This window comes from Carassius auratus, unplaced genomic scaffold (assembly GCF_003368295.1).
Source record: "Carassius auratus strain Wakin unplaced genomic scaffold, ASM336829v1 scaf_tig00017060, whole genome shotgun sequence".
Lineage (NCBI taxonomy): Eukaryota > Metazoa > Chordata > Actinopteri > Cypriniformes > Cyprinidae > Carassius > Carassius auratus.
This window is the reverse complement of record NW_020524735.1, coordinates 431,005-449,584: the sequence shown is the minus strand read 5'-3', so window position 1 is coordinate 449,584 and position 18,580 is coordinate 431,005. Positions and strand designations below refer to the sequence as shown.

General features: G+C 38.9%; 1 protein-coding gene across 6 annotated transcripts in view; it reads left to right on the top strand.

Annotated features, from left to right (window-relative positions):
• The window catches only part of LOC113075440 (ETS-related transcription factor Elf-1-like), a 47,239-nt gene that overhangs the window by 28,607 nt on the left and 52 nt on the right, over positions 1–18,580 (top strand). For 4 of the 6 annotated variants that reach the window (XM_026248151.1, XM_026248153.1, XM_026248152.1 and 1 more), the window contains 8 exons: positions 3,291–3,654; positions 9,202–9,370; positions 9,958–10,065; positions 10,260–10,421; positions 10,623–10,706; positions 11,289–11,481; positions 11,577–11,918; positions 12,638–13,482. In XM_026248151.1, the coding sequence (XP_026103936.1) occupies positions 3,583–3,654; positions 9,202–9,370; positions 9,958–10,065; positions 10,260–10,421; positions 10,623–10,706; positions 11,289–11,481; positions 11,577–11,918; positions 12,638–13,442 (1,935 nt within the window). In that variant the 5' untranslated portion in view covers positions 3,291–3,582 and the 3' untranslated portion in view covers positions 13,443–13,482. The remainder of the gene's footprint in view (positions 1–3,290; positions 3,655–9,201; positions 9,371–9,957; positions 10,066–10,259; positions 10,422–10,622; positions 10,707–11,288; positions 11,482–11,576; positions 11,919–12,637; positions 13,483–18,580) is intronic. The other 2 variants (XM_026248155.1, XM_026248156.1) reach the window with 2 other exon arrangements.

Sequence of the window (18,580 nt, the reverse complement as noted above, 5' to 3'; positions counted from 1 at the left end):
TTGCTGAGCGTTTGTTCTTGACAGACCTCAGCCATGGAGTGATTCCATGCGAGCCCTACCCTGGAGAGCGTTTGCTTACTGAAGTCTTGAGTAATGAGTAACAGTCCATCCCTCTTGGCGCCTCTGGATGACGTGTGGCAGGCCCTTGTTTTGGCCCATTAGCATGTGCATGTGTTGGGACAAGGCAAGTGTTGTCACATTCACTTGTATCATTCCCAGGCCCTTGATCACTCGCCATGTGCCCGGCACGAGGTCTCGTTATATACCGCTGGGAATCAGCGTGGAGAGCAGCATGATGCTTGCAATCACAAATGTGCATGATTTTGCTCCCCACCAGGCTCCTCTCTCTGTGTGAAATGTTTCCATCAATCCCATATCACGCTTTCATTTGCCTGCATATCACCGTCAAATGGTGTGAATGACTTCATTACCCAATAGCAGGGCTGTAGACCATGGCAAGATTGTCTAATAGAATTTCAAGCTGCGAGCTTTGGCTGCGGCGTACACAGCTGCAGTTTGAGGTACAGAGAGCTTTTTGAATTGAAAAGAAGAACTGAGAATGACATGAGGCCATTTTGAGCTTGTTTGTAAAGGAGGAGGCAGAACTCGGCCATGCTCTCACTTGGCGACTCCTGACCCCTGTTTAACGCTACAGAGACCTCATGGGCGAGTGCTTTCCCAGACTGCAGAGGTAGGCATGACCCGCTCTGTGTGTGGTCTTATTTTGCCAGGGTTATCACTGTAGTTGTGATTATCATATCTAGCACTTTTGATGCTACAGATATGGTCAATACCACAAATTGTTATATATAAAATGCTCTTAAATACACCATAGATTTACTTTAGACAACTGAGCATCCAGAAAAAAATAATAATATAGGGATACATGATGCATCAGCTGATTAGATAATATATATATTTTTTTCTAGTTATTGTAATGGGTCTACACTACCGTTCAAATTTTTTATTTAGCAAGGGTGCATTAAATTGGTCAAAGGTGATGGTAGAAGGCATCTATAATGTTACGAAAGATTTCCATTTCAAAGAAGTGCTATTCTTTTGAACTTTCTATGCATCAAAGAATTATCAAAGTTTCCACAAAACTATTAAACACAACTGTTTTCAGCATTTATAATAACAAAAAAAAAAATGTTTGTTGAGCATGAAATAAGCATATTAGACTGATTTCTGAAGGATCATGACATGTGAATGCTGAAAGTTGTAATAAATTATAGATATTTTTTAATATATTAAAATAGAAAACAGTTACAAATAGTAATAATATTCAACAATATATTACTATTTTAACTGTAGAGACTTCTAGAATTGTAATCTCTTTTAATATACCCTACCAGATCATCAAAAAGACTTGATAAATGGCTCTTTTGATTTGACGTAAACCCCTAGCAACCATCCAGAATGACCTAGCAACCACGTGGCAACTCCAAGAGAATTGTGGAGGCAAGAAAATAAATGTTTGTTTCAAGGAGCTTGTCTTGACCAAAGCAGGGAGAGGGAACCTTCAGCAGGGTGCTCCAGATGTTGGCCCCATGCTGTGGGAAGGGAGGCAGGGCCGAAGGGCTCTTGGGGGGCGCCGTCTGGTTAGTGGTAATAACAGGCTGGGCCTGTCTGGCATACCTCGTCCTGTTCCACACTCTCCTGGAGAGACGAGGCCGCATGTTGAGTATTGGGACTCAAGTTGTTACAGGGGTCTTGGGCACAGTCCGAACTAAACAGAACATTTGTTTGACCTCCCTGCTAACCACACAGCCCTATCTTTCCTATTCTCTTTATCTGCCCCCATTATACCCTTTACCCACCCACCCAAGCAGCCCTAACCCCCCAGACACCATTCAACCTGGTATGCACTTGTTGACACGCACACTGTCCTTTCAGAGCAAACATGCCCCACCCTGCCACAGAGGAGACATGGGCTACTCCGCTGTCGTTTTACACCCCCTTCAGTGGTTTGGCCAAACCACCTCTCCTCTCCCCACTGCCCTCGTTTAATCTTTAACCAGACTGCCGGCCCTCCTGTTCCTCATTGCCGCCTCAGGGCCAGACACAGGGTACTCTTTTCTCTCAACAGCCTATGATTCTTGTGTTTTTGAGTTTCTGTAGTTTAGCTGGCTCCAGTGTGAGGAGTGGATGTGGACTTTGGATGAGGGAGTGTTTTGTGACGTTGTTTTCCTTTTTTTTTTTTTTTTTTACTCAAGTGACTGATAACCAGCCTTGTTTACAGTACCCCTTTGATCAGGCTGGCTGATCTCATATCCTGTGGCAGTCCATGCCCCTCCCCCCACGCTGCCACTGAAGAGCTTCACTCATTACATCTGAACCTTGACGAATTAAACCAGGCATTCAAAATGACAGTAGAGTAGACCAGCGGTCTCATAGCTTTTGTTGATTTATGTTGATTTTCTGCAGAAAGAATAGTATGAATGGTATTATTACTATCACAATATTGAAATTCTATCCTATATCTGTAAAGTGGAAAGAAAATAAAATAATTGTGAGATTAAGTGTCATGTGTGTGTATTTTAGGGATATATATATATATATATATATATATATATATATATATATATATATATATATAAAATTTTAAATAATGTTTAAAAAATATATTTAATATTATTTTAATTATCAGCGTCATATAGTTATAATGTATTTAAGTATTTAATTTTAATTATTGTATTTTAAATATAATATATATATATATATATATATATATATATATATATATATATATATATATATATATATATATATATATATATATATATTTAGTTTTTTTTTTTTTTTTTTTTTTTTTAAATGAATGATAACTGAATACTGAACTGAAAACACTTGATATATTGTTTACCCTTAGGGAATAGAGAGTGGCAGAGCAATTCAACAGTTGTATTGTTGTGATCTCAGAGGGTAAACTGGAGTCAAAGTGAGAAAAAGTTAAGTGGCCACTGATGAATTTTGCTGGGAAGTGGATTGTGTTTTCCATTCGCCTATTTTCATTATGCCTGGCCAGACATTCTCAGAGTATGACTTTGTGGCAGCTTTGCACGTTTGAAGCCAAGAATGGGATTGGTGAGCAGAAAGTCTCTCCAGCAGTGAGCGAATGATTCATATAGAGTCAGAAAATTAGCTCCTTGCCTCAGTCCCAACGGTACCATCTCTGGCTCGCCCGCCCATCCCCGCCCTCTCTCGCTCTCTCTCTGATGATGTGACACAGCCCATTTTGCACAGTCGCAGTTTCCTAATGTTTCTTTTCCTCTGTTTCTCTCTTGAAGGTTTAGATGCCCCAGACCCAGTTGGAGTGAGAAGAATCCTCCTCCATCACGCAGTCCTCCGCCACTCTGTCCGTCATCTGGAGAGAGAAAAAAAACAAAAAACAGAAGCTTGCAGGGCCAAAAAAGGGAACTCTGTTTTTGCCTAACAGTGCCTCTCATTTTGTGAAAGCAGCAGATTTACCTCAGCAGTGTTCCTGTCTCAGAGAGCTTCCTGTGCCCTGGGGAGTGTGTGGAGGGGTAGGAACCCTTCGCCTGTCAGCCCGTGTCCTACCCTTTCTCTCCCTACAACACCATGACCACTGTGGTCCAGTCCAGCGAGCTTGTCTTTGAGTTTGCCAGTAATGGGATGGATGAAATCAATCAGGTACATCACAGTCACATGTTGTTTTCTGTTTGATCAGACTACGAACCACCCTTCATTGTTGACCTGAAAACCATAAAAACAGCAGAAAATCTTTGTAATAAGGCACATAAATGTGTAGTTTCTTTATGTTTAGGTCGTGTCTTTGTCCTTCCAGCTTCACAGGCCAGGTCTCAAGAAGGGGATATGGATTTTTGGAGGTGTCGGGCATGAAGGGAAGGGAGGGAGGAAGGTGGAAAATTAAGAGTGCATGGAGAGGGTTGAGAGATGACTGTGTGGGTTGCTGGCATGGCCCAGATGGAAAGACTGAGATGTAGGAATAGCCAGTCAGAATGAACTCAGTTTGTTTGTATTCTTTTATGAAAATCTGGTTGGGAAAAAAGGTAGAATTTGAGCCTCAGGAAGCCTAATTATGTTACATACAGTGACCCCAAAAAGTATCTGAACACTTTTATTTTATTGCATTTTAAATGCATTATTGAATTTTATTGCACCAGATTCAATATATCAAATAAAGAGGCATCTGCAAACAAATGCTGCTGGAGCTATTTTAGAGCTTCACATTTCTGAGCCACTTTTTAAACTATTTTTTTACTGCCTGGTGCTGAGGTCACTGTTCGAAGTCAAGCTGTGCTTTAAGTCATGTCCGTTCTCTTGAAGTTCTCACAGTAATCGTGTTCCGCAAAGCTTGATGAACAGGAAACAGCCAATGTCTGTGAACAATATACACTGTGGTAAGATTTTTTGTTTTTGAAAGAAGTCTCTTCTACTCATCAAGGTTGCATTTATTAAATCAAACATACATACACAATTGCACTCCAGTCTTCAGTGTCACTTGATCCTTCAAAAGTCATTCTAATTTGCTGATTTTTGGTGTCAAGATGCATTTCTTATTATTAAGGTTGCTTAAAGTATTTGTGGTGTTTTTCATGGAAACTGATAATTTTTTTTCTTTCATAAATCAAAAGTTTAAACAACATTGATCATTTAAATATGATTGATTTGTGTCCTTATTGATTTAAAAGTACTAATAAAAAAAAAAAAAAAAAAAGTATGTATCAATCAATATTTGGAAACCCAACAAAGTTTTTTGTGATGTGCTTGTGCTACATTTTTTTTTTCATAATTTCTGCACACACATTCATAGAATTTTAATTATGCAAATACTTTTTAGGCCACTCTACAGTATGTGCGGATACAAGCATGCTGTCATGCTTTTGTGTTTTGGTTTGTTCTGTGTATATTCTGTCTTGAGTTCAGATGACTCCAGAATTCTGATCTTCATCAAGTGTGTTTGTACAGTCATGTGAATGGCTCAGGTGCGACAGGTCACTATCGAATCCCATGCCTCGTCTCTTACAGACTGAAAGAGTACTGAAAGCTAGATTCAGGCCTAACCTGCTCAACTCGTTGCAGCGTAGGAGACAAGTCCTGTTCCACCAAGAAATCTACTATTGTTTTGAAATGACACTGGCTTCTACGTCACTCCCTAAATCCCCCCACTCTATTAGCACACCATCATAAATAAGCTCTACCAGTCGCCGGACAGTCTTCAGATATCTTTTGTCACCCACTTATAATAATAGAGTTGCTTTTTGGGAGACTGTGCAAAACAGACCTTGACGCTTCTCACTGCTTGTGCAGGGCTGTGAAATGTGTCTAGCTGCTTGTGTGGATTGTAATGATTAGCTGTGCTGGACCTAGAGTAAATAATTACTCCCATAATTCAAGTCGTGAGTGAAATTATATTAAGCCACCATGTCCGAGTTGTCACTGAGTGCGCATACTTACACTGATTATCTTATTAACCTAATATAGAATAACATTTTACAAACGTCTGCTAAAGTTTGCAAACTTTTTAAGAAAAAAAAAAAAAAAAAAAAAAAAACAAGTGGCACAGCTAATCACTCGGTATGTAAACACCTTTACTTATATTCTAGTTCAGTATGCGCATGTCTCATGTGAAGGACTGTTGATGTCAAAACAAAAGAATTTCTGCATGAACCAGGTTTTCTTGCATCATCAGGTTTTCAGAATGGGCTGATCTGTAAATTATTGTGCATGTAAGCTTAATTATTTGTAGGGTTGTATAAAGTAAGGATGCACATGTAATATTTTTAGAGACTGAGTGCAAATATTGCCACTTGATTTTGGTTCTCACTGATACCGATACTTGTATTTTTAGTAATGCTCAAAATTAGTAATGCTCTAATTTTTCAATGAGACTATAATTTGAGGGAAGTATTTAAATTTGAATAAACCTTTAATTCCACTAGTGATTATATCAGATACAGGATGCTACTGATCACCATAGTATTTTAAAGTTAAAATACATGATTAACACTTTCTTCTAATATTTTTTTTTAAAGAATTAAAATATATTGGGTGAGAGATACCAGACATAGGAATCGTATCAGTTGGCATAATTAGTTTAGTAAACACGGACAACTCCTACTTAAGTCTTTTTGTGTATAAAAACCTAGAGCTTTTGTTTACTGTAATCAAACATCTCACTGCTACTGTATAAACAAGCATAACTTTTAAATAAATAAACAGTAAAGACATTTATAATATTACAAAATATTTTTTATTTCAAATGAATAGTGCTCTTTTGCACTTTTATATTCATGAATTCTGAAAACCCCCCAAAAAGAATCATGGTTTGCAACAAAACAGTTTTCAACATTGATAATAATAAGAAAAGTCTCTTGACTACCAAATCAGCATATTAGAATAATTTCTGAAAGATTCACAAAAAAATCACTATATCAACTTGAATGTTATCAAGGAATCAACTGTATTGGTGCGTCCACACAGTATATGAAATCAGCTTTTTCTGTATTTTCTATAGTGGTCAAAAGACTAATTACTTATTGCTAAAAACCTGTCGCATGACGCCTGCTTAGTTCACAGCGTTTGAAAATCATCCAAGAACTTGTCTCCGACATTGCAAATGATTATCTTAGTCAGATGCAGTCAGTGGGTTAGTATCACGACTGATGTCTGGTAAAGCAGAAGAGAGTGTAACTGTGGAACACACCGCATGCTATCGGCTTTATGCATACAGTAGGAACACGGAATGTTTCCCTTTTAGAAATGTGGTTGATTATTGTGGGGGAAAAAAAAGGATGTTACAGGTTTATGGCAGTCTTTACTTTTTTTTTTTTTACTAATGTGCAAGACTGAGACATTGGCATATGAAGAGCAGAGTTAGTATTCAGATCTTACATTTATGAGGACAGAGCTGTTCAGCTGATTTTTATGGCATGTTTATTACATCATAAATTGGTCTGATGACAAATAGCATGGATTTTATGCTAGAAATTCTGAATTTTAACTTTGTATAGACTCATACAGATATGTTCTGCTATTTTTTATTGACTTGTCCGGCAGTACAAGAGAGAATATGTAAACCGTTTTTTGGCATAATCCTGATATCTGATGTCTGTAGTTCCCCAGTATGGCAGGACGTGAGGGAGGACATGGACAGATGCACAGAGCAAGACTAAATTTCCTGCTTACTAAGCAGTCGGGGCTTGTGACATTCACAGAGTGCCTGTCTAGCCAAGTTAAAACTCTTCTCTTAGTACACAGATGAAAGACGCACATTGAAATCTAAAGTTTATTTGATGTACACAACTCTTTAAATGTTTGGGGTCAGTAGGTTTCTTTTTGTATACTTTTATTGAGTAAGGAATGTATTAAATTGATCAAAAGTGACATTATAATGTTACAAAATATTTCTATTTTAAATTAGTGCTGTTATTTTGAACTTCCTATTTATCAAAGAATCCTGGAAAAAAAATCCACAAAAACGTTAAGCAGAACTATCCACACTGATATTATTAAATGCTTTGTTAGCAGCAAATCAGCATGTTAGAATAATTTCTGAATTATCATGTGACACTGATTCTGATTCAAAAAATTCAGCTTTTCCATCACAGCAATAAATTACATTTTACTATTTACTTTCTTTACTATCTGCACCCTGTGTAGGTTATTGGGCTAGATGGCCAGTAAACCAAAAACTTGTTTTAGATTGCAACATTATTTTAAAATATTTGTATTATTATTATTGTTGTTATTATTATTATTATTATATTTATTTTTGTTCATTTAATCAAATAAATGCAGCATTAGTAAACATAAGAGAATTTTTCTTTTAAAAACATAAAAAAAAATAAAAAATAAACTTTTGAATGGTGGTGTATATCCAAATTAAACCCCTAGCTAATTCCAAGTGTAATAATTGCATCCGTTTCTAGTAGTTTAGAGTTTGTGTTAAAATGTACTCAATAAATTATTCTGGCCTTGAACTGAGATTTGAAAAGCCAGACCCATGGAGTCTCTGCGGGAAATGCCATAACAACAGTAAATAGTCCAAGGATGATGGAACAAAATAAGAAATTCTTGCCAAAGGAAGATGTAAAATGGCTTATGTGTTTCACAAACTTGTTTGCAAAGAGACAATATTTCAAGCATTCCTGAAGTACTGTCGTGCACTGATCAGTTATTGTTAAATATCATTCATTTTTGTGCGTGTGTGAGATTATCGTGTCCCTTACTCAGTGGTTTTTGCATGTTGTTCTTGTTTTGCTCGTCTTCACACTGTTGCGCAACTGGAAAGGTGACAAACTGCATTCTGCTACCATCTAGTGGTTACTCAACACAACAAACACACCTGTTCTCAGTCATTTAAAAAAATTTCAGAATAAATTGTGAAATGTAGTCCTTAAGGAAAGCCAGTCACCTGTCAAGCTCACGATGACCAGTTGTATTATTTAAGCGGTCCTCTAACAAGTGTGGTTTCTACGTATCTCTTCTCACACACACACACACAGCTTCCCTTACTCAGTGATGCTGTCTTCAACACTAGTTTCCCCTGGAAATGTATTTTATTGTTTTCTTTTTCTTTTTTAGAAATTGCTTATCTAGACCACATTTAAGAGTAGGGAAATAGAAAGGGCAGAAAAAAGACATTGTTTATTAAGTATGATAGTATATTTTGGCTGTGTTGACTGTTGGTGGGGGATGAGGAGCAGTCTCTTGTGGCTTAAGAGTCCAGCATCAACTATTTCCTCTTTCCCCCCCCATGTGATCTCCACCCTCGCTTAGGAATGCTGGTGGAAATGAGGAAGCCTGAAATGGTGTTTTTGGCATGAAGCTCATGACCCTGGGAGCAAACGGTGTCATGTGTATGAGACCTTACTGGAACTGCTGTGGAACGTTTGCATTTGTGTAATTTACTCACATGATACCACACAGGCTCGTCTCAGGCCTTATTGTTATGCCGTCACATATTGAGAGTCCAACCAAGTGACTGAACCAGTTCAGGTTAAAGCCATTATGAATGGGCCATTAGTTGCAGCCTCTGTGAGAAATAAGTAACCTGGACGATTGTGGATTATACGCTTTCATCTGCAGGGAAGGGGCAAATTTATGTGTTTTAAAGCAATTATGGTGCACTTTACTGCCTTTCCACTAAAAGCATCGCCCAACGGTTGATTTTAGATCAATGGCGCATTTATCTCTCTGTTTGTTCTCCCACAGCTGGACGACCCCTCAGTGTTCCCAGCGGTGATCGTGGAGCAGGTGCCCGCTGCCGACCTCATGCAGGTGTACTCTGGACTGGAGGCAGATGAGGTGACTAATGGCATCATGGTGGATGCCATTCAGGATGTGGTGGAAGAGAGCATGATGGGAGATGTGGGGCTCTCTGGTGAGTCCAATAAGTGATCATAATTATAGGTGGCATGATGTTTTTTTGGGTGGATATGCATTGCACCTGAAACAATCCACAACACTGTTTCTACAGTATATATGCAGTACTGTTCAAAAGTTTGAGGTGTTTTTGAAAGAAGTCTCTTCTGCTCATCAAGGTTGCATTTATTGAATCAAAATACCATAAAACAGTAATATAGCCAAATATTCAAAGTAAAAATAAAATAACGGTTTTCTATTTGAATATATTTATTATAAGATGTAATTTTTCCATGCAGTGGTAAAACTGAAATTTGCAGCATCCATTACTTTTTAAGAATGAGTGTTTATTTGAAATAGATATATTTTGTAATATAATAGATGTCTTTACGGTCACTTTTAATCAATTTAATGCATCCTATATAAAAGTACCGATTTCAAAATCTTTTTGTGTAGCCATAATGGACAGCTTCACAAATCACTTTTTCTATTTGTTCTTTAAAATTTTCCCAGAAAACTACTGCCAAGCACATTTTAAGTGAAAGCCATTTTAGTGAAACACTAGCTTAGTGTTTGTTAGATGATGGAAATATGTTCTGTCCATAGTAGAGACCCCTGTCTCAAGTGGAGAGGACAATATGGAGACCATCGAGGCGGCTGAAGCCCTACTGAACATGGAATCTCCCAATAACATCCTGGATGAGAAACGCATGAGTATGTGATGACTCGCTTTCGGTTTATATGGTGCTGGGTTTTTTTTTTTATGTTTGTGGGGAGACTTCTTAAAAAACGCAGCATACTTCAGTCAGTTTGCACATACTGATACTAGTTCTCTTTTCAGCTCTGCATGTGTTTAATCAAACCGAACTATAAACATATACTCATACTTGACCTCTGTCCTTCTGTAGTTCACACATACGGGAATATCCTGGAATCAGACCTCACCTACATTTCCCTGCGTCCAGAACAGCTCTCAAACGGCTGCATGGATGTTCCCCTGGATGATGAGACATCCTCCATGGATGAGATTCCTCAAAAGAACCTTTCCAAGCCCGTCAGGAAAAGCAAAGGTACCAAAATCCTCCAGTAGAAGGCAGTGTACACCTCAGTGTTAATGTGAGAATGTAAAAAATGTTCAAAAGATAACCAAATACATCAGACTTTTTTTTTTATTTTTTTTTTATGAAGATTATTTTATTTTTGAATTCATTTACATATTTAGTTACTCTGACAGTCTGAGAGGTAACTATTCTCTTGCAATCACCCTGTAGCGCGCAAACCAAGACCAGTGCGGCCCTGCTCTCCAATCACCAATCCAACTCTCCCATTGAAGAAAAAGAGCAAAGAGGGCAAAGGTAAGCATGACCTCGGAAAGGAGAACAGTTGGAAACTATCGCTTCTCTGTCTCCTGCATGCATCATGAGTTGCTCTTACCGGGCCTTTGCTGGTAGTGCTGTGGCTGCTTAATTGATGAGGTGCTCTCAAAGCACTGCGTTTGTGAGGGAACTAAAAGTGATGGTGGGCTGGAGGGCACATCGATGCTGTCCTGATAGAGGCCCCTTATGCATGCGTCCTGTTCCCAGCTCAGAGAGGAGGTTGGCTACATACATATACATCACCTTGACACGCCGGTCTGTTCTCTCTCCGACTCCCACTGCCCGGGTAGCTGTTTTTAACCACTTCTGGCCAAAGCACACGACAAACAAGAATAATCTAGTGCCAGGCCCCTCTAATTAATTTCCAGCCTGGCGTAGGGCTACCGTGAAGGGACAATTGATTTATTAAGCTTATGAGGAAGAATACAATAATTGCACCTGTGCCAATTCGGCTTGTTAAATAAGACCTGTGGAATCGTGTATGAAGTGGGTTTACGCTTTTTATAAGTCTACATTTTTAATGAGACGACAGAGGAATATAAAAGACCCTTGTTCTTGTAGGTAACACTATCTACCTGTGGGAGTTCCTCCTGGCTTTGCTGCAAGACAAAAACACCTGTCCCAAATACATCAAATGGACACAGAGAGAGAAGGGCATTTTTAAGCTGGTGGACTCCAAGGCCGTCTCCAAGCTGTGGGGCAAGCACAAAAACAAGCCTGATATGAACTACGAAACCATGGGGAGAGCGCTCAGGTGAGCCAGTGGTTACAAAGACTTCACTCAGAGGGACCAATCATGCCAGAGGAATTGCTTTTCCTGACCTCCCTTTTCTGCTTGCTCTCTTTCAGGTACTATTACCAGAGGGGTATATTGGCCAAGGTTGAAGGACAGAGGCTTGTTTACCAGTTTAAGGAGATGCCCTCAGATCTGGTCATTATTGATGAGGATGATAGCCAAGGGGACAACGGCGGTTCTGGCTATGGAGGGCAACGGTCCGCTCCTCATGGACGGGCAGTGTCCCGCGGTTCGTCACGTGCGCAGGGTAAGAGCGCGCAAGTGAAGTCGGTGAAGAGAGAGATGAGTCCCGGGCTGAACGGTAATGGAAGACAAGCAGAACAGCTGATGCAGACAGTCCATGTTCTTCAGCCAAATCAAGGAGCTGCTGTCCCAGTGTCTACACACTCCTTACGGTGAGGAGCGTTTTTGTGTGCACTAATGAATACATACATAGACAGCCACACACACAAGCAGGTGTGAATTTTAAAACCACTGTTGAAAGCTCTTTTCACAAATCTGTTGTCTTTGCTGCCTGCATAGGTAGCTACATTCTTAAGTAGCAGCATCACAACCAAAATAGACCTTATAAGGGAGCCATTTGTAACCCTTTTTTCTAGGCTGGAATACGAATTACAGAGCCTTGTAAATGGTGTGGGGAAAAAAAACAAGATATTGTGGCCACAAAATAAGAATTTTTCTCCTCATTTTAGTTAATTATGGTACAGCGTGACCATGATTTGACTACATTAAAACAAGGGAATGAATTAGTACAACTTGGCCATGTTTTAACAAGGGATTGTTGTACAAATTGGCCACGATTGAACTAAATTAAAACAAGAGGGCATAGTTGTGGCCACAATTTAACTAAAAGGGAACAAATTAGTACAACATGGCCACAAATTAATTATCTGTCTTAAAATGTTCTTAATTTTAAGAATTTAAAAATCTAAGAACAATGGCATCATGCATTTAGTTTCTTGAGCTTAAAAAAATTATATTTTGCGTGTTCCACAGCTTATCTGTAAAACAGTTGGCTCTAATAATTCAAAGCCGCCATATAATTTTTGCTTCTCCTTATAGTGGAGCTAAAGCGCTCTTGCTTTATAACCGTATGCCCCTCTATCTCTCTCAGGACTATAAATATGCCAGGCTCTGTTCCCATGGTCCTCACGTCAGGAGCTCAAGGAGGTGGTTCAGTCACCCTGCAGCCCTTGCCTCTGTCCTCTGTTCTGACCAATGGGGATTCCTCCACACATGCCTCGCCACCTCGGGTGATTCTCCACACTGTGCCTTCCACCAGCCCTGGCAGTAAAGATGTGCTCACCATCCAGACTGCCTCTCTGACGACAGACAGCATCCAGTCCCAGCAGCTCCTTGTGTCCACTCTGGGTTCATCCAGTGGAGGGGTCATCAGTACCACACCACAGCAAGCCGGATCTCTTAATGGCATCACCCGCCTCGTCACTCTCAATGCCAATGGGCAGCCCGTAGTGGCCCAGCAGCCTGGAACGGTCATCGCCACTGTCCTGAAGCCCAGTGAACTTCAAGGCCTGCAGGTGAAGGAGGAGATCCTAGATCCCCAGTACCTCCAATCTCTGGTCAACAGCAACCCAAGTGTGACCTCATATGGCAAAGAAGAGCTTGAGGAAGGAGTGGCAGAGCTGAGCTACAGAACTGTGATCATCAACAGTGCAGGTCAGGAGCTGTGCCAGACCCTCAACGGACACTCGGACATGGGCTCGCAGCTGGCCAGCAGCCCTAGTGAGGGCCTGACCCCTGTGGAGGAGCTAGAAGTGAGGGGAGAAGTGGCTCTGCATCCGGAGCCTGAGGCTAAAGAGCTGTTAGAGGGCTCTCAAGGTCTGCAAGAATTGCAGGGCACAATCCAGATACCCGCATCCCACTTCATCCAAGTCAAGGCGGAACCGGCTGAGACCTAAACTTTCAGCTAAAGCAGGGGAATGTGGACCCAATCAACCAATGTTTAGAATGGGTGTTGACCCGAAGACTGCTGTTTATTCAAAGTTATATTGTGCCTAAATTGGAACCTTGAGGGATACCGACTATGATGTCATGATGAAAGCTCTTTGGTTTGCTCTCTGTTACTTCCAAACTCCCAACAGGAGAGCAGCCATTCTCCAACCAGGGATATTCCCACCATATGTGCCAGTTGAGATGTTTCTGTCTCTTCTCATCTCCACAGACAAATCCAAAGACTTTATCCAGCAGAGGGACCAAAAGGAGTTGGTGGTTAGCCAAAAAGAAACCAACAACACACCATTGACTTTAGGATTTAAAAAACACACACAGTTGCTTAGGACATAAAAGGACTTTTTTTTTTTTTTTTTGTAGCCATCTTCTGGCACTTCAAAAGGATGCCTATTGGAATAAGACTGAAAGAGTGTCCAGGTGGTTAATGCTTTGTTTTGGAAGTGATGCTTTTAAGGGGAAGATTGAATGATTCACTCTGTTTTCAATACAGAATTATGACATTATCTCACCCCCCTCATACCATCAGAACTGAAGAGGTTATAATTTTTCATCACACACAAATTTAAAAGCACTGTGCTTTTATGGAAATGGGCATTGCCTGTCCAAAGAGACAGTTCTAGTAGACGTTGTTTGTATATACTGTAGTAACAGACCAGAGAATATAGTGACAAATTCCAAAATCAGCTGCAAAGTATTTCCCCATTATAATCTTGTTCATATGAAATGGAATGCAGTATACATATATAAATATATAATATACAACTAAGATTCAATTTATGGCCACAAATTTATTTATTTTCTGAATTTCTAAATTCTGTGTAAAAAAAGTCTTTTTTAAACAAATGCAAAAATGAGGGAAAATATGCAGTATGTAGAGCTAATTTTACCCTTAAGAATCCAGAATGTGTGTTTAATGTTGTATTTTTTCAATTTAAAGCATTCCATGTAATCCGCACATCTTTCATATTTTATCTATTTTTCAATATAAGGGGATCTGAATTTAGCTTTATGAGATTGAGCTATCAAGCTGTTCTTATTCACTGTGATGTGTTTAAAGCCATTTTTAGAGAGCGTATGTGCTATAAATGTGATGTCCTTTGGTTTCTGCCTTTACGCTGTCATACTTTTACCCTATATCGACCACATATCGTTTGACTGATGCCTTACATGACTGTTTTTTTTTAGATCACAGATTGTGTCTCAGACGCTCTCTGTGACATTTCGGTAGATTTTTAAAATGTATTTATTTGTAGTTGATGTAGTCATCTGTCCATGGCCTCCGTTCCTTCCTCGCCTCATTTATATTCAATTTATCTAGAGCACAGTCTCTTAATAGCAACCAGAGTGGATGCAGCAGACAAACTAAATTTGTGCTAAATTGGAAGAAGTGACTGAAGTTGTTGAAGGTAAATGGTGACTGGACTCTCTGAAGACCAGATGCTGATCATGGGCAGCAGGCTTTTGCCTTAAATTTAGTTTCGACTAACACCAGAGTTTTGGTGCTGCTCTGACAATCATGGCTACAACTTGTATTATGCAATATTACATCAGTTATACAATCAGTGACCTCCTTCATAATAGAAGAAAAATGTCCTTCTAGCCACCATGTCATTTTCAGACCTGGTCTTGTTTGAAATCTTTGTTGACCACAGGCTTTATGCTCTGTAGTTTTTGGGTAAAGGTATGCCAGTGCTCTTGCTTTAATTTAATCTCGCCTTTTCATGGGGCTTTCCTTTTTTTTCTATTTGTCATATAGTAGACTAGATTTTTTTTTTCTAAAAAAATAAGAAATAAATAAAGAGAGAGAACCAAAAGAAAATAAATTTAATAAAAACAATTTTGCCTTAACATGAATGTGATCTCCTTTCCCTCTTTGTTGTGGAAATTAAAACTCATGATCACAGACTAACTGGGCTGTGGGTAAACAACACAAAGCCCACAAGGCAGATGCTATCATTGTTCCACTGTATTAAAACAAGTACACCTCCCTGTGCATCTCCTCGTGCGTTTCCTCTGTTAGCGTGAATTAACAGAGTTCAGATGCACTCTCAGGTATCTCGCAACATCTTGCTGTGAATCGAGGCTGCTGCGGGGAGCTTTGTTTCCAGCCATATGTGCTCTCGTTCAGCTCATCTGCTCCTTCTGGAGACTACAGAGCACCACAGCAACTTCGGCGAGGCTGGAGTGAGTGCAATCTGTTAACTACAGGAAGCAAAGCGTCAAAAAGAGTTATTGAACAATTAGGCATGGTTCCCTCGGTTGAGTGGGTGAAAAAGAGCATTAGCATTTTTAAACCTGGTCATAAAATTACCCTCATGCAGTTTCAAACCGGTTATATATTTAGTTTATGAAACGCACACACACACAAAAAAACTATTTTTTCACATTTTTATGCACAACAACAATTGTACATAAATGAATTTCAAACTCCAAAAAGTCATTGAAAAGGTTAAAAAACAAAAAAATAAGACTATGCCACAGGTTGTTTAAATGGTGCTTTTTTAAGTGTAATTAGCCCTTTTTGGAGTTTGACAGCCTGTGGTCTTTATGAACTGTCACGTGGAAAAGACAACATACACGACTGGAACAACATGAGAGATAATGATGGAATTCTCATTTTATTATTTGTTTAAAGGAGTCATATTATGCTTTTTCACTTTTTCAGCTTTAGTTAGTCTGTAATGTTGCTGTTTAAGCTTAAAAAAGATCTGCAAAGTTACAAAGCTCAAAGTCCACTTCAAAAGTAGATATTTTACTCAACAGAAATCCCTCTTCAAAAACTACAACGAACGACTCGTTTGGACTACAACACATATTTTCTGGGATTTGTGATTTCACAAATAACGATGAATGGGATGAGACCTGGTTGAGCTGCATCATTATGTCGCAGACACTTTCCCAAGGCAGACAAACTTAGAGTGGTTACAATTATCCGAGTTATAATAGAGCGCAAATTGATTTGATTTTGACGCAATATTTAAACTGAAGCTCGCAGCAGGCAGCTATGGTAAAGGACGTGACATTTCCGGACCAGGCGCCAAGTGCTGCAATCACAACACACACACTGTCCCAGCTAACCAATCACAGCACATTTCGTATTTCAGAAGGCGGGATTTCATTTGATACAGGAACTATTCAGATATTCTGACTGGGAAGAGAAGTGTAATAATGTAAAATATTTGAAAAATAATGACAAAACAAAATCAAGACTTTGCAAAAGCATAACAGAACCCCTTTAACATATCCACTCTTAATGACTTCATGAAATATTTTTTTCCCCTGTCTGTCTTGTGGAAAAATAATCTTTAAACAACTGACACAGACTGTGAGAGGACCCATAATAGTTTTCACACCTGCAGCTCTCTGAGCCGGACTTGTGGTGAGGATAGAAATGATTGTGTGTGTGATTACTCACTGGCACAGGATTGGATAGGCTTTCAATGGTGTTGTACGGTGGGGTGTGTGTGTGTGTGTGTGTGTGTGTCTGCTGATGGAGCCATCTGGCAGCTGGTACATGCTGGAGCTCTAACCCCCAAGTCTACTATTCACACACAGCTGCAGATTACCCAGCACTGTGAACCCTACAGGCAACACTGAAAAATAAACCAATAACATCCAGAAAAACACAGTACCAGAGCTGTTAAAGGCAACTGTAGCCACAAGAATGGGCAAAACAAAATGTCAACTAAAGGTGGTTGTTAAAACGACTTGTGTTAACATGTCTTGTGAGAATGGGAAGATATTTTATCACACCACTTCAAATGTTACTGGAGAAGATATAACAAATCCATAGATATGAACTTTTTCATTTCCAATATCAGGTCTGTGTGTTTAATTTTAATTAGAGGACAGAGGGAGACCAGTAGAGCAAAAATGTCTTAAGTTGGATTTATTTTTGAAAGTCAATTTCTGGAACATACGTTAAAGTCTTAAGTTAAACAAAAATGCAACTGGATATTTCCACCTTTCCCCTTAAGAAAGGAACAAAAAAGCTCCAAAAAAACTAACTGATCTTCCCAAGAGCCATGCTGTCACAATGGGAATGTGCCATGAAACAACCAATTATAGGCCTTTTAATTTTTCAATAAAAAAATAAAATAAAATCATAAAGCAGTAAACGGTAATGCAAAAAAGTTTTGTTTTTGTAATACATTTAAAAAAATAAAATCATCTTGCCCTGACCCGACTTTAATAAAATAATTTTAAATCAGACAACTTTATAATAATTTAAAATCTACCTTAATGTAGTTGTTAGAAATAACCATTAACTAAGATTAATAAATTCTAAAGAACTATTTTTCATTCTTAGTTAATGTTAACTAAAGTAGTTAACTAATGTTAACTAATGAACCTTTTTGTAATCCGATATTTTAAACTAACAAACAAAAACACTGTTAGAGAAAATGCATCAACAAATTCTAAATCATGGTTACTTTGTGACAACTAGCCCTGGTCATCATTTCAGGTTTTTCACCATTTCAGTCACCTTTTGACTCTTAAAAGTGGCAGATACATTTTTTAAAGTACTAAAGTAATACAATTTGTAATCTTACAGTTACTATGCAGTTATAACTGGTAATATAATAATTATACAAGAATGAGAAAACTTTCAAAATTAAGATGAAGTATAGCATGTCATGGCACAGGAAACACATGTAGCTATTTGAAAGGCATGTTGTCTCCCTATTAATACTCATGTCAAGCAGCATTAAAAAAAGAATAAACAGAACAGCTTGCAGTGATCAGTGTTTCACTGCGGAATGTCATAGAATCTATGATGAATCATAAACTTCTAAACCAAAATAACCCTTGTACAGTTTTAAAAAAGGTTTTCAAATTAAAGCTGAATTTCTAGACAGCTGTGGTTCACTAGTGTCAAACCGAGTCTTTACATCAACACAGCTGGACAAAATCAGCTCAAGGAACATACTATTTTTAAAGCAAAATGACGAGTAGCTGGGGGCCAGTGACATGCCTGAAGACAGTGAGTGTTTATTGCATCACGGCGTCCCACTAGTGAGGAGTTGTGGGGCGGCTGAGGGATGGCGGTCATTAGAAATGTGCCTCCAGTCAGGGGCTGCGTTAA